The following is a 13,523-nucleotide window of genomic DNA, read 5'->3' on the forward strand; positions in this document are numbered from 1 at the left end:
ACATTGACTCTGTACCGTAATACCCTGTATATAGCCTCCACATTGACTCTGTACCGTAACACCCTGTATATAGCCTCCACATTGACTCTGTACCGTAACACCCTGTATATAGCCTCCACATTGACTCTGTACCGTAATACCCTGTATATAGCCTCCACATTTGTTGGTGTAAGTGAGCGTTTCACGCTGAGGTCTACACCGGTTGTATTCGGTGACAAATACAATTTGATTTGCGTTTATCCGACAGCGGTTAATTATCCTCTTCTCCGTAGCGCTTGGCTTTGGGTTTATTTCTCTGAGAGTTTGGTCAAACACAATCCTTTACTCAGGTGTTACGGGTCACCACATTGTCAGATAAATACGCAACGCAGAGACAGAAGGACGAGAGGACGATCAATGGATAGATTCAATAGTAATAGTAATAATCAATAGTTGTTTTGTTGTTGGTATAAATAATGATCAATGGTTCAGAGACATGGGAGGAATATGTCTTCTGAAATAGGATCTACTAAATAGGATCTACTGTACACATTACAGAAACTACCTTGTTAAACGGTGTTATGTACAATCACTAAGACTGTGGACACATGACTTCTGTTTAAAACTGTTCCTTGTAGAGCTGTTTGTAAAAATAAAATGCACACCAATGGTTTAATGAAAACTGAATATAGCAGACCTAGTTTAGGAATCAATTATATGCAGACAAGTAGACTGTTGATCTACCTTTTTATTGTGGTAAAAAAAAAAATCAGATAAGGGCTTCATTTTTATAGAGTTCAAATAAAATTGTAGCTACAAGGAGAAACAGCATTAAAAATGTAAAGACATACTGGTAATTCAAAACAATTAAAAACACATTTACATTCATTCACATAACCTATAAAAAAAAATGACAGTACATTGTCATGTCAGTTTGACACGAAATAAAGATTGTCCACACACACCAAAAAAAAAAAGGCACAAGAAGCCGACACACAGATTGTCGTGAAAAGTGGAACGTTCCCTTTCTACACCCTGTTGCAATACACATTTCCACCAAACCCAGAAAATAAATAACTATGTTTGGTTGTGTCATTTTTGAACATCCAATATTTGGTCCTTACTGCTGGACATAATGAGTCTCCTTCATATTTGCCTCAAGTAGCTGAATAGGACATAACGAAATGTTTGGTTTGTTTTTCTTATCTATATATTTTTTTAAAGGAGGCCATTGTTGATAGGGATGCTGCAGAGCTGCCATTATTGCACAGTCAAGGTCGCTAGTCTTTAGCTGACTCACACAAAATCAACCAGTGTCAGAATCCTAAAAAAAAAGTACATTTCAACCCCTGAAACTTACAATTTAGCCATGAACAGTCATACTATCTTAATGTATAATAATTTAAAAAACATTTATATACACCGCCTCTCACACCACTCCCTCTAGTTTCAGGACCCAGCCTCGCCCCGGGGAAACTGGCATGATGTCAGGCATGAGTACCACCAGTCCGCTTGGCGCCGTTGAGACCCACTTCAGAGGTACGGACGGGTCGTCCAGTATAGTGACCTGAGAAGAGAGACAGAAAATAATTCAGGTTATAGCATAACAGGTGCTGCTTTTTACATATTTGTACCTTATGGGACCCGAGCACACATGTTAAAGAACCATCAGAGTACACTACTGTGTGTGGTAGAGTATAATACTGTGGTGTGGTAGAGTATAATACTGTGGTGTACTAGAGTATAATACTGTGGTGTGGTAGAGTATAATACTGTGGTGTGGTAGAGTATAATACCGTGTTATACTAGAGTATAATACTGTGGTGTGGTAGAGTATAATACTGTGGTGTACTAGAGTATAATACTGTGGTGTACTAGAGTATAATACTGTGGTGTACTAGAGTATAATACTGTGGTGTACTAGAGTATAATACTGTGGTGTACTAGAGTATAATACTGTGGTGTACTAGAGTATAATACTGTGGTATACTAGAGTATAATACCGTGGTGTGGTAGAGTATCATACCGTGGTGTGGTAGAGTATAATACCGTGGTGTGGTAGAGTATCATACCGTGGTGTGGTAGAGTATCATACCGTGGTGTGGTAGAGTATCATACCGTGGTGTGGTAGAGTATCATACCGTGGTGTGGTACATTTTACATTTACATTTAAGTCATTTAGCAGAGGTGTGGTAGAGTATCATACCGTGGTGTGCTAGAGTATAATACCGTGGTGTGCTAGAGTATAATACCGTGGTATACTAGAGTATAATACCGTGGTATACTAGAGTATAATACCGTGGTATACTAGAGTATAATACCGTGGTATACTAGAGTATAATACTGTGGTATACTAGAGTATAATACTGTGGTATACTAGAGTATAATACTGTGGTATACTAGAGTATAATACTGTGGTGTACTAGAGTATAATACTGTGGTGTGGTAGAGTATAATACTGTGGTGTGGTATACTAGAGTATAATACTATGGTATACTAGAGTATAATACTGTGGTATACTAGAGTATAATACTGTGGTATACTAGAGTATAATACTGTGGTGTGGTAGAGTATAATACTGTGGTATACTAGAGTATAATACTGTGGTGTGGTGTACTAGAGTATAATACTGTGGTATACTAGAGTATAATACTGTGGTGTGGTAGAGTATAATACTGTGGTATACTAGAGTATAATACTGTGGTATACTAGAGTATAATACTGTGTGTGGTAGAGTATAATACTGTGAGTGGTATACTTACATTAGTGTCCGCAGAGGTTTTGGGTGCTGCGAGGTCAAACAGAAGTTTGGAAGGCCATTCTAGTAGTATGGCATAGACTGTGTTGTTCTTCGAGGTGTACCTGTGGAAGGGGAGAGAGAGAGAGATAGATGTCTGTCTGAGATATATATATATATATATACAGAGTCAGGACTTGTTTAAGACTCGGGATGGCAGTAAAAGCCCAGTCGGTTAGAATTATTTTTATTTTTGTCACCTTTATTTAACCAAGTAGGACTAGTTGAGAACAAGTTCTCAATCTGTGAGACTGTATTGTATTGCCTCCTACCAGACTGTATTGTATTGTATTGCCTCCTTCCAGACTGTATTGTATTGCCTCCTTCCAGACTGTATTGTATTGCCTCCTACCAGACTGTATTGTATTGCCTCCTACCAGACTGTATTGTATTGCCTCCTACCAGACTGTATTGTATTCCTACCAGACTGTATTGTCCTCCTACCAGACTGTATTGTATAGCCTCCTACCAGACTGTATTGTATAGCCTCCTACCAGACTGTATTGTATAGCCTCCTACCAGACTGTATTGTATTGCCTCCTACCAGACTGTATTGTATTGCCTCCTACCAGACTGTATTGTATTGCCTCCTACCAGACTGTATTGTATAGCCTCCTACCAGACTGTATTGTTGTATAGCCTCCTACCAGACTGTATTGTATTGCCTCCTACCAGACTGTATTGTATTGCCTCCTACCAGACTGTATTGTATTGCCTCCTACCAGACTGTATTGTATTGCCTCCTACCAGACTGTATTGTATTGTATTGCCTCCTACCAGACTGTATTGTATTGCCTCCTACCAGACTGTATTGTATTGCCTCCTTCCAGACTGTATTGTATTGCCTCCTACCAGACTGTATTGTATTGCCTCCTACCAGACTGTATTGTATTGCCTCCTACCAGACTGTATTGTATACCAGACTGTATTGTATTGCCTCCTACCAGACTGTATTGTATTGCCTCCTACCAGACTGTATTGTATTGCCTCCTACCAGACTGTATTGTATTGCCTCCTACCAGACTGTATTGTATTGCCTCCTACCAGACTGTATTGAAATTGCCTCCTTCCAGACTGTATTGTATTGCCTCCTACCAGACTGTATTGTATTGCCTCCTACCAGACTGTATTGTATTGCCTCCTACCAGACTGTATTGTATTGCCTCCTACCAGACTGTATTGTATTGCCTCCTACCAGACTGTATTGTATTGCCTCCTACCAGACTGTATTGTATTGCCTCCTACCAGACTGTATTGTATTGCCTCCTACCAGACTGTATTGTATTGCCTCCTACCAGACTGTATTGTATTGTCCTACCAGACTGTATTGTATTGCTCCTACCAGACTGTATTGTATTGCCTCCTACCAGACTGTATTGTATAGCCTTCTACCAGACTGTATTGTATTGTATTGCCTCCTACCAGACTGTATTGTATTGCCTCCTACCAGACTGTATTGTATTGTATTGCCTCCTACCAGACTGTATTGTATTGTATTGCCTCCTACCAGACTGTATTGTATTGCCTCCTACCAGACTGTATTGTATTGTATTGCCTCCTACCAGACTGTATTGTATTGTATTGCCTCCTACCAGACTGGCACGGTGGTGTTCTCCCCTTGGACCCTCCAGGGTTTGGAGGAGTAGATGGCCTCTCCGTTGACCCCCAGCCAGGCCCCCATGCCCCTCAGCCTCTCCTCAAAGAGAGGGGAGATCATACCATCCTCCATGGGGCCTATGTTCAGCAGGTAGTTACCACCCAGGGCCACCACGTACACCATGTCCTGATGAAACAACAACAACAGAGATGTTATATTTATACTCAAGAGACACAGGCAGTATCCAGACACATGATACGAGGTAGAGAGGTCAATAAACTTAAGATTTTTACCAAAGTTAATGACAACTCTTGTTTATGAAATAGAGATAAGACACACCCAGTCATCAGCGTGCAGAAAGAGAAAATGTCCTGCTGTTAAAGTGAGCAGAGAAGAAGCAGATAGAGGCCACAGCAGAGAGAGGGGCCACAGCAGAGAGAGGGGGCCACAGCAGAGAGAGACACAGCAGAGAGAGAGGGGCCACAGCAGAGAGAGAGAGACACAGCAGAGAGTGAGGCCACAGCAGAGAGTGAGGCCACAGCAGAGAGAGACACAGCAGAGAGAGGGGCCACAGCAGAGAGTGGGCCACAGCAGAGAGTGGGCCACAGCAGAGAGAGAGGGCCACAGCAGAGAGTGGGGCCACAGCAGAGAGAGAGGGCCACAGCAGAGAGAGAGGGCCACAGCAGAGAGTGGGCCACAGCAGAGAGAGAGCCACAGCAGAGAGAGAGGGCCACAGCAGAGAGAGAGCCACAGCAGAGAGAGAGGGCCACAGCAGAGAGAGAGGGCCACAGCAGATAGAGAGGGCCACAGCAGATAGAGAGGGCCACAGCAGAGAGAGAGGGCCACAGCAGATAGAGGGGCCACAGCAGATAGAGGGGCCACAGCAGATAGAGGGGCCACCGCAGATAGAGGGCCCACAGCAGATAGAGGGCCCACAGCAGATAGAGGGCCCACAGCAGATAGAGGGCCCACAGCAGATAGAGGGCCCACAGCAGATAGAGGGCCCACAGCAGATAGAGGGCCCACAGCAGATAGAGGGCCCACAGCAGATAGAGGGCCCACAGCAGATAGAGGGCCCACAGCAGATAGAGGGCCCACAGCAGATAGAGGGCCCACAGCAGATAGAGGGCCCACAGCAGATAGAGGGCCCACAGCAGATAGAGGGCCCACAGCAGATAGAGGGCCCACAGCAGATAGAGGGCCCACAGCAGATAGAGGGCCCACAGCAGATAGAGGGCCCACAGCAGATAGAGGGCCCACAGCAGATAGAGGGCACCGCAGATAGAGGCCACAGCTCATTGAATAAGCTATAGTCAGAATAGTCCACAAGGAGAGAAGCAAGAACAAAAAACAACTCCTACAAAGTATTCAAACTGAGCCCCAGTTGTGTTTGTCCCCTCAGTACTGATTTCACTTCCTGTGACCTCTAACCGTTATGATGGTGGGCAAGTCCATCAGCTCAATGAGCTTCATGTTTCTTCGGTAACCCCAGGAGCGGTTGTCGATGGACTGGCACTTCTCCCACTTGTGGTTAGGCAGAGAGCCTGGCGTGAACCTGAGATTGAAGATATATAAAAACACACACACACAACCCACTGGTTTAAAATGTGTGGCAGGTCTGATATGGTGCCAAGGGTGACAGTCTGTGTATTCCATATGCAAATCCTACATGATTGAACAGTTGTAGGCAGAGTCTAGGAAGATTCCACCTAATCAGAGGAGGTGGGGATATTAGCATATGTCTAATGCCATAGATAAGATAGATAAGAGACAAAGATATACATACAGTACTACCTGACTATTAGTTACTCTGAATAAGTTTCTGCTAAATTACCCAAAATGTAATGTAAAACGGGTTGTAACCGGTTCAAGGAACAGAACCGGGAACGAAAGTGACCCATACTGTTCCCGGAACAGAACTTTTTTTTTTTTTTTTAAAGCATGGGAACTAGTTGATAACATTCGTATACATTTCAACCATTTTTCTTGGGTCCCACAATAAATAAATGCAACAAATGCAAAGCCCTTCCTCTGCCACTCAGAATTGTATTTATTTAACGAGGTTAAAGTCAGTTAAGAACAAATTCTTATTTACAATGACGGCCTAGGAACCTGCCTTGTTCAAGGGCAGAACAGATTTTTACCTCGTCAGCTCGGGGGATTCGACCTAGCAACCTTTCGGTTACTGACAAATTCTTCCAGTATCTCTGCCTGCCAGATTGAAATCTTAGCCAGTCTGTGTGTGAGAGTGTGTAGGCTACCTGCCCTCCAAAGCATGTCGTCTACCGACGTTACAATCGTCATTCAGAGGGTAAAGAGATTGGATTCACTTTTTCCAATGCTAGTTAAGGATACTATAGGCATAGTTACATTTCACATTGGATTTATAAACTACAACAAGTTAAGATGTGTTTGTGTGCAAGAATTAAAAACACAAGCTTGTTTGCTAGCTAGCTCAAAGGACGTTAACAGTTCCCCCATAGAAGCTGCTTCTCCGTAGGTATAATTCTGTAGGTCTTCATTCAGATAATACATGTCATAAATTCAAGATGCCCAGCGCTTCAAGCCTCCTCATCCCCACCCTGAAAAATATTCAGTCGCACCTTGTGCCATAGGCTACACATGTCTGTCCAGCAAAACATGTCAAACAACTAGCTTGACTACTCTTTTCAAACTAGTTGAAGTCATTTAATGAATGTAAAAAAAATATATGCATATTTTTTTGTTATCACAGGTTAAAAGAGGAACAGATAGTTCCTATTTAAAACCGGTATGTTGGGGGGGGGGGGGGTATTGTGGCAGACATTGTTGTTATAATGTTTATCTATGGATTTAGTTAAAGTCATATGATGTACTGAAGAGACCTGCTACCTCTGCTAGAACACTTCCCCCTTTGTCCCTGTGACTGAATCATGGTGTTGGATTTACTGACAGAATGCTGTCATTCCACGTAGCAGTAGACTGAACCACGCTGGGAGAGACGAGAAGGACAAATGGTTTTGGTTCCTTCTGGAAAACAGTGTCGAGACAATGAGCATTGAGAAACGGAGCGACAAAACCTTACCACAGGCCAACCGCAGTTTCTCAGTTCCATTGTCAACGACCAGTTTGTGGGGGGGCCTGTATTTTGTATTTTTCCATATAAACTGAGACAACTCTTCTTCGTTGGTTGAGAGCCCATACACCATTGAGGTGATGTTTAACAAGTCACATTTTTACAAATCTTAATAAAACAAAAAAAAGTTGTTTGAAGAATCTACAGCCTTTCCTTTCTGGGTGGAATTTCCACGACAGGGTCGAACTGGTTCAGAACATTGTTTTGCTGGTTCTGGACGAGAGCAATAAAAATAACCTGGTTCTGCTCAGAATGAAACGATTGGAAAAATAAATTGTGGTTCCAATCCCTGAACGCCGAAAGAGATACGATCTAGGGTTCAGTGTTGGTGCTAGACGGTAGTCTACCTGTCGGCACAGTTGTAGTAACCTCCATGTTTACAGTAACAACCATTCCCCCATCTGTCATTGACCACCACAAAGTCCTGGGGAAGTAGATTGAAATCAGAAGTCAGTGTTGTTCTGAGTTAACAAAAAGGGGCAGTAATGTAGTTCATATTTACAAAGACACAACTCTATGTCCTAATGGGTTTCAGACCAGAAAAAATATAACCAAAAAAGGTGAACGTGTCATCTTGTATCTAGTTGTGACATGTGTCACCGGATCTAAATGTGATCAGGTGCATCTTATGACATATCACATGACACACACAGTTCCAACTCCACCCCCTAACTAACATATAGGTCAGGTGACACACAGTTCTATCTCCACCCCCTAACTGACATATAGGTCAGGTGACACACAGTTCTATCTCCACCCCCTAACTGACATATAGGTCAGGTGACACACAGTTCTATCTCCACCCCTAACTGACATATAGGTCAGGTGACACACAGTTCTATCTCCACCCCCTAACTGACATATAGGTCAGGTGACACACAGTTCTATCTCCACCCCCTAACTGACATATAGGTCAGGTGACACACAGTTCTATCTCCACCCCCTAACTGACATATAGGTCAGGTGACACACAGTTCCAACTTCACCCCCTAACTGACATATAGGTCAGGTGACACACAGTTCTATCTCCACCCCCTAACTGACATATAGGTCAGGTGACACAGTTCTATCTCCACCCCCTAACTGACATATAGGTCAGGTAGGTCAGGTGACACAGTTCTATCTCCACCCCCTAACTGACATATAGGTCAGGTGACACACAGTTCTATCTCCACCCCCTAACTGACATTTGGGTCAGGTGACACAGTTCTATCTCCACCCCCTAACTGACATATAGGTCAGGTGACACAGTTCTATCTCCACCCCCTAACTGACATATAGGTCAGGTGACACAGTTCTATCTCCACCCCCTAACTGACATATAGGTCAGGTGACACAGTTCTATCTCCACCTAACTGACATATAGGTCAGGTGACACAGTTCTATCTCCACCCCCTAACATATAGGTCAGGTGACATACAGTTCTATCTCCACCCCTAACTGACATATAGGTCAGGTGACACAGTTCTATCTCCACCCCCTAACTGACATATAGGTCAGGTGACACAGTTCTATCTCCACCCCCTAACTGACATATAGGTCAGGTGACACAGTTCTATCTCCACCACCTAACTGACATATAGGTCAGGTGACACAGTTCTATCTCCACCCCTAACTGACATATAGGTCAGGTGACACAGTTCTATCTCCACCCCTAACTGACATATAGGTCAGGTGACACAGTTCTATCTCCACCCCTAACTGACATATAGGTCAGGTGACACAGTTCTATCTCCACCCCCTAACTGACATATAGGTCAGGTGACACAGTTCTATCTCCACCCCCTAACTAACATATAGGTCAGGTGACACACAGTTCTAACTTCGTGTCATGACATCAGCTAGTACCTAGACAAAAACTGGTTAAAACAAATGTCAATCATTTGTCATATCCCTATTGGACCTGGTCAAAAGTGACACTTCAAAGTGAATAGGGTAGCATTTGGGACACCATCCATTTTGCATCTTCCCTCAGCCTCGCTCACCTTGACAGGACTGTCGTTGTAGAGCCAGGCCAGGAATTCTGTTGAGTTCCAGTAGGTGTCAGGAGCTTCCCAATCCCCATCGGACCAGATCAGTTCTGGCTTGTAGGTCATCACCAGGTTAACCAGCTCAGGAAGAGCTTTCCGGAAAACAAACTCCTGGGTCTTGTACCCGGAAGCCTTGTCCTTCAGGTAAAGTGGATGGAACCACTCATACAGGGAGTGGTACAGGCCAAAGTGCAGTCCCTTCCTATGGAAACAGAATGTATGTGAAACATTGTGAGCCGTTATGACCGGAGATCCCAAAAACCAACCAGGCCCCGTATTCCCAGAGTCTCGGAGTAGGAACGCTGCTCTAGGATCAGGCTATGGGAACTTCCCAAAGAGTCCCGGAGTAGGAACGCTGCTATAGGATCAGGCTATGGTAACTTCCCAAAGAGTCCCGGAGTAGGAACGCTGCTCTAGGATCAGGCTATGGTAACTTCCCAAAGAGTCTTGGAGTAGGAACGCTGCTCTAGGATCAGGCTATGGGAACTTCCCAAAGAGTATCGGAGTAGGAATACTGCTATAGGATCAGGCTATGGGAACTTCCCAAAGAGTATCGGAGTAGGAATACTGCTATAGGATCAGGTTATGGGAACTTCCCAAAGAGTATCGGAGTAGGAATACTGCTATAGGATCAGGCTATGGGAACTTCCCAAAGAGTATCAGAGTAGGAATACTGCTATAGGATCAGGCTATGGGAACTTCCCAAAGAGTATCGGAGTAGGAATACTGCTATAGGATCAGGCTATGGGAACTTCCCAAAGAGTATCGGAGTAGGAATACTGCTATAGGATCAGGCTATAGGAACTTCCCAAAGTTAACACTGATCCTAGAACCTAGATAGTCAAAATCTAAATCTAAATCTAATTGTATTGGTCACATACACATTGTTGGCAGATGTTATTGCGAGTGTAGCGAAATGTCTGGGGAAGCACTGACAATGTCTGGGGAAGCACTGACAATGTCTGGGGAAGCACTGACAATGTCTGGGGAAGCACTGACAATGTCTGGGGAAGCACTGACAATGTCTGGGAAAGCATTGATAATGTCTGGGAAAGCATTGATAATGTCTGGGAAAGCATTGATAATGTCTGGGGAAGCATTGATAATGTCTGGGGAAGCACTGACAATGTCTGGGGAAGCACTGACAATGTCTGGGGAAGCACTGACAATGTCTGGGGAAGCACTGATAATGTCTGGGGAAGCATTGATAATGTCTGGGGAAGCATTGATAATGTCTGGGGAAGCATTGATAATGTCTGGGGAAGCATTGATAATGTCTGGGGAAGCATTGATAATGTCTGGGAAGCATTGATAATGTCTGGGAAGCATTGATAATGTCTGGGAAGCATTGATAATGTCTGGGGAAGCATTGAGAATGTCTGGGAAGCATTGAGAATGTCTGGGAAGCATTGATAATGTCTGGGAAGCATTGATAATGTCTGGGAAGCATTGAGAATGTCTGGGAAGCATTGATAATGTCTGGGAAGCATTGATAATGTCTGGGAAGCATTGAGAATGTCTGGGAAGCATTGAGAATGTCTGGGAAGCACTGAGAATGTCTGGGAAGCACTGAGAATGTCTGGGGAAGCACTGAGAATGTCTGGGGAAGCACTGAGAATGTCTGGGGAAGCACTGAGAATGTCTGGGGAAGCATTGAGAATGTCTGGGGAAGCATTGAGAATGTCTGGGGAAGCATTGAGAATGTCTGGGGAAGCATTGAGAATGTCTGGGGAAGCATTGAGAATGTCTGGGGAAGCATTGAGAATGTCTGGGGAAGCATTGAGAATGTCTGGGGAAGCATTGAGAATGTCTGGGGAAGCATTGAGAATGTCTGGGGAAGCATTGAGAATGTCTGGGGAAGCATTGAGAATGTCTGGGGAAGCATTGAGAATGTCTGGGGAAGCATTGAGAATACATGCCTTGGTTTCCAAACCTGTCTAACCAGAATAACCTGATCTAGGGGAACACAGTCATGTAGTGGTGAAAGAGGCTCTGGGGTGTGGTTTCCCCCAGGTACAGATCTAGGATCAGTTCTCCCCAACCTTAACAGTTAGGGGATGCTGAACTGACTGGAGATCAGTGTCTAGGGACAACGTCCCCCACGTCCTACCTCTTGCGTACGGCAGCTGCCAGGTCTCCCACCAGGTCTCTGTGTGGTCCAATGTCCACAGAGTTCCAGTTCCACGAGTCTGCAGACGGCCAGTTACAGAAGCCCTCGTGATGCTTGGATGTGAACACCACATACCTGGCAATGTATGGAAAGTGTACAGCATTAGAGGTGGGGGGGGGGTCATCTCACAAGAAGAATAAAAATATTTTTAAAATGTCTGCCCAAGAGCCTAATTTCAATTTAGGAGCATGTGGACAAACGAAGCAGTCGGTTCCTAGGCCCGTTTCAACTTTTCACTAACAATTTATACAAAAAAATAATAATTATAAAAATAGCCAACTGGACCAGTGTAACCCTTATGTGTAACGCCTCGATCACACCGACAAGCATTTTTGGTCCAACAGAAATACATTCATTTCCAATGGAACGCCGTGTTTATCCAATGGAACGCCGTGTTTATCCAATGGAACGCCGTGTTTATCCAATGGAACGCCGTGTTTATCCAATGGAACGCCGTGTTTATCCAATGGAACGCCGTGTTTATCCAATGGAACGCCGTGTTTATCCAATGGAACGCCGTTTTATCCAATGGAACGCCGTGTTTATCCAATGGAACGCCGTGTTTATCCAATGGAACGCCGTGTTTATCCAATGGAACGCCGTGTTTATCCAATGGAACGCCGTGTTTATCCAATGGAACGCCGTGTTTATCCAATGGAACGCCGTGTTTATCCAATGGAACGCCGTGTTTATCCACCGTATGCATCAAACTGGATGCGCTTAGACGGCTTGACAGAAATAGTAGCAGAAGGTGAAAGTTGAACGTTTGTTGCACACATATTCAGATGATGTTGCGTACCATTTCGCGCAGTAATACTGTCGGTGTGATTGAGGCGTTCAACGTGCAACCCATATAAAATACTTAGTTATATATCGTTCGTGCACTCTTGTGGAGTAGCCTAGTTGAATAAGTATGCCATTAAATAAACTTTAGTCTGCTACTTACTTGGCTCCAGAAGCTTCAAATATTTCAGCCCAGTCATCAGGGTCGAAGAACTGCGCTTTAAAATCGTGCGCAAAATCTGCGTATGTAAAACCCACAGGGTAGTTTTTCTTCATAAACTCAACCTCGTCTGCTCGATGTGCGCCTCTCCACCACTGCCAGAACCACTCACTGAACTGGCCGTACCCGGGCACGGAGAATACCCCCCAGTGAACGAAAATACCGATCTTCGACTCGTCGTACCACACCGGTAACGGCCGGGAGTCGATACTTGTCCAATTGGCCGTATACCGCACTCCATTTCCGGACGAGATTGCAACCACTGCAACGAGTAACAAACTCCTCAGAATCAAAGAGGTCATTTTCAGTTCTTTCAGAAAGAACTAAAGTTGATGAAATGATGCAAACGGCGCTGGCATAGCCCTTAAAACCACTTTGTAGTCCAATGATGTCCCATTATGTAAAGAAAGGCACTCACATGACTTGTTTCTGTTGTGGTTGGGGTGTAAACACCTGTATGACGCTAGCGACAACAAGGATAGTGGAATCTGGGCTTTGCCTTTAAAATAAAAGTCCCCAATTGAAAGTGATTCAAACGATACAAATAGTGGAATCATGACATATTTGAACTAGATAATGCTAAACAAGATCAGAATGTTGTTATATAAATTCAACTAAATACAATAATTAATTTAATTTGAATACAACAGGTGTAGTAGACCTCACAGTGAAATGCTGAATACAACAGGTGTAGTAGACCTTACAGTGAAATGCTGAATACAACAGCTGTAGACCTCACAGTGAAATGCTGAATACAACAGGTGTAGGTAGACCTCACAGTGAAATGCTGAATACAACAGGTGTAGTAGACCTTACAGTGAAATGCTGAATA

General features: G+C 44.0%; 1 protein-coding gene across 1 annotated transcript; it reads right to left on the bottom strand.

The window, feature by feature from the left end:
- Positions 1–709: 709 nt before the first annotated feature.
- On the bottom strand, positions 710–13,148 carry LOC124043129 (tissue alpha-L-fucosidase-like). Its single transcript, XM_046361353.1, has 8 exons — positions 12,635–13,148; positions 11,629–11,763; positions 9,474–9,720; positions 7,836–7,912; positions 5,805–5,928; positions 4,369–4,559; positions 2,742–2,841; positions 710–1,546 (listed from the first exon to the last, which is right to left on the bottom strand). Exons 1-8 carry the CDS (start codon positions 12,991–12,993, stop codon positions 1,409–1,411), a joined length of 1,371 nt encoding a protein of 456 aa, XP_046217309.1. The 5' UTR covers positions 12,994–13,148; the 3' UTR covers positions 710–1,408.
- Between the last annotated feature and the right edge of the window lie 375 nt (positions 13,149–13,523).

Source organism: Oncorhynchus gorbuscha, linkage group LG09 (assembly GCF_021184085.1).
Source record: "Oncorhynchus gorbuscha isolate QuinsamMale2020 ecotype Even-year linkage group LG09, OgorEven_v1.0, whole genome shotgun sequence".
Classification (NCBI taxonomy): Eukaryota; Metazoa; Chordata; class Actinopteri; order Salmoniformes; family Salmonidae; genus Oncorhynchus; species Oncorhynchus gorbuscha.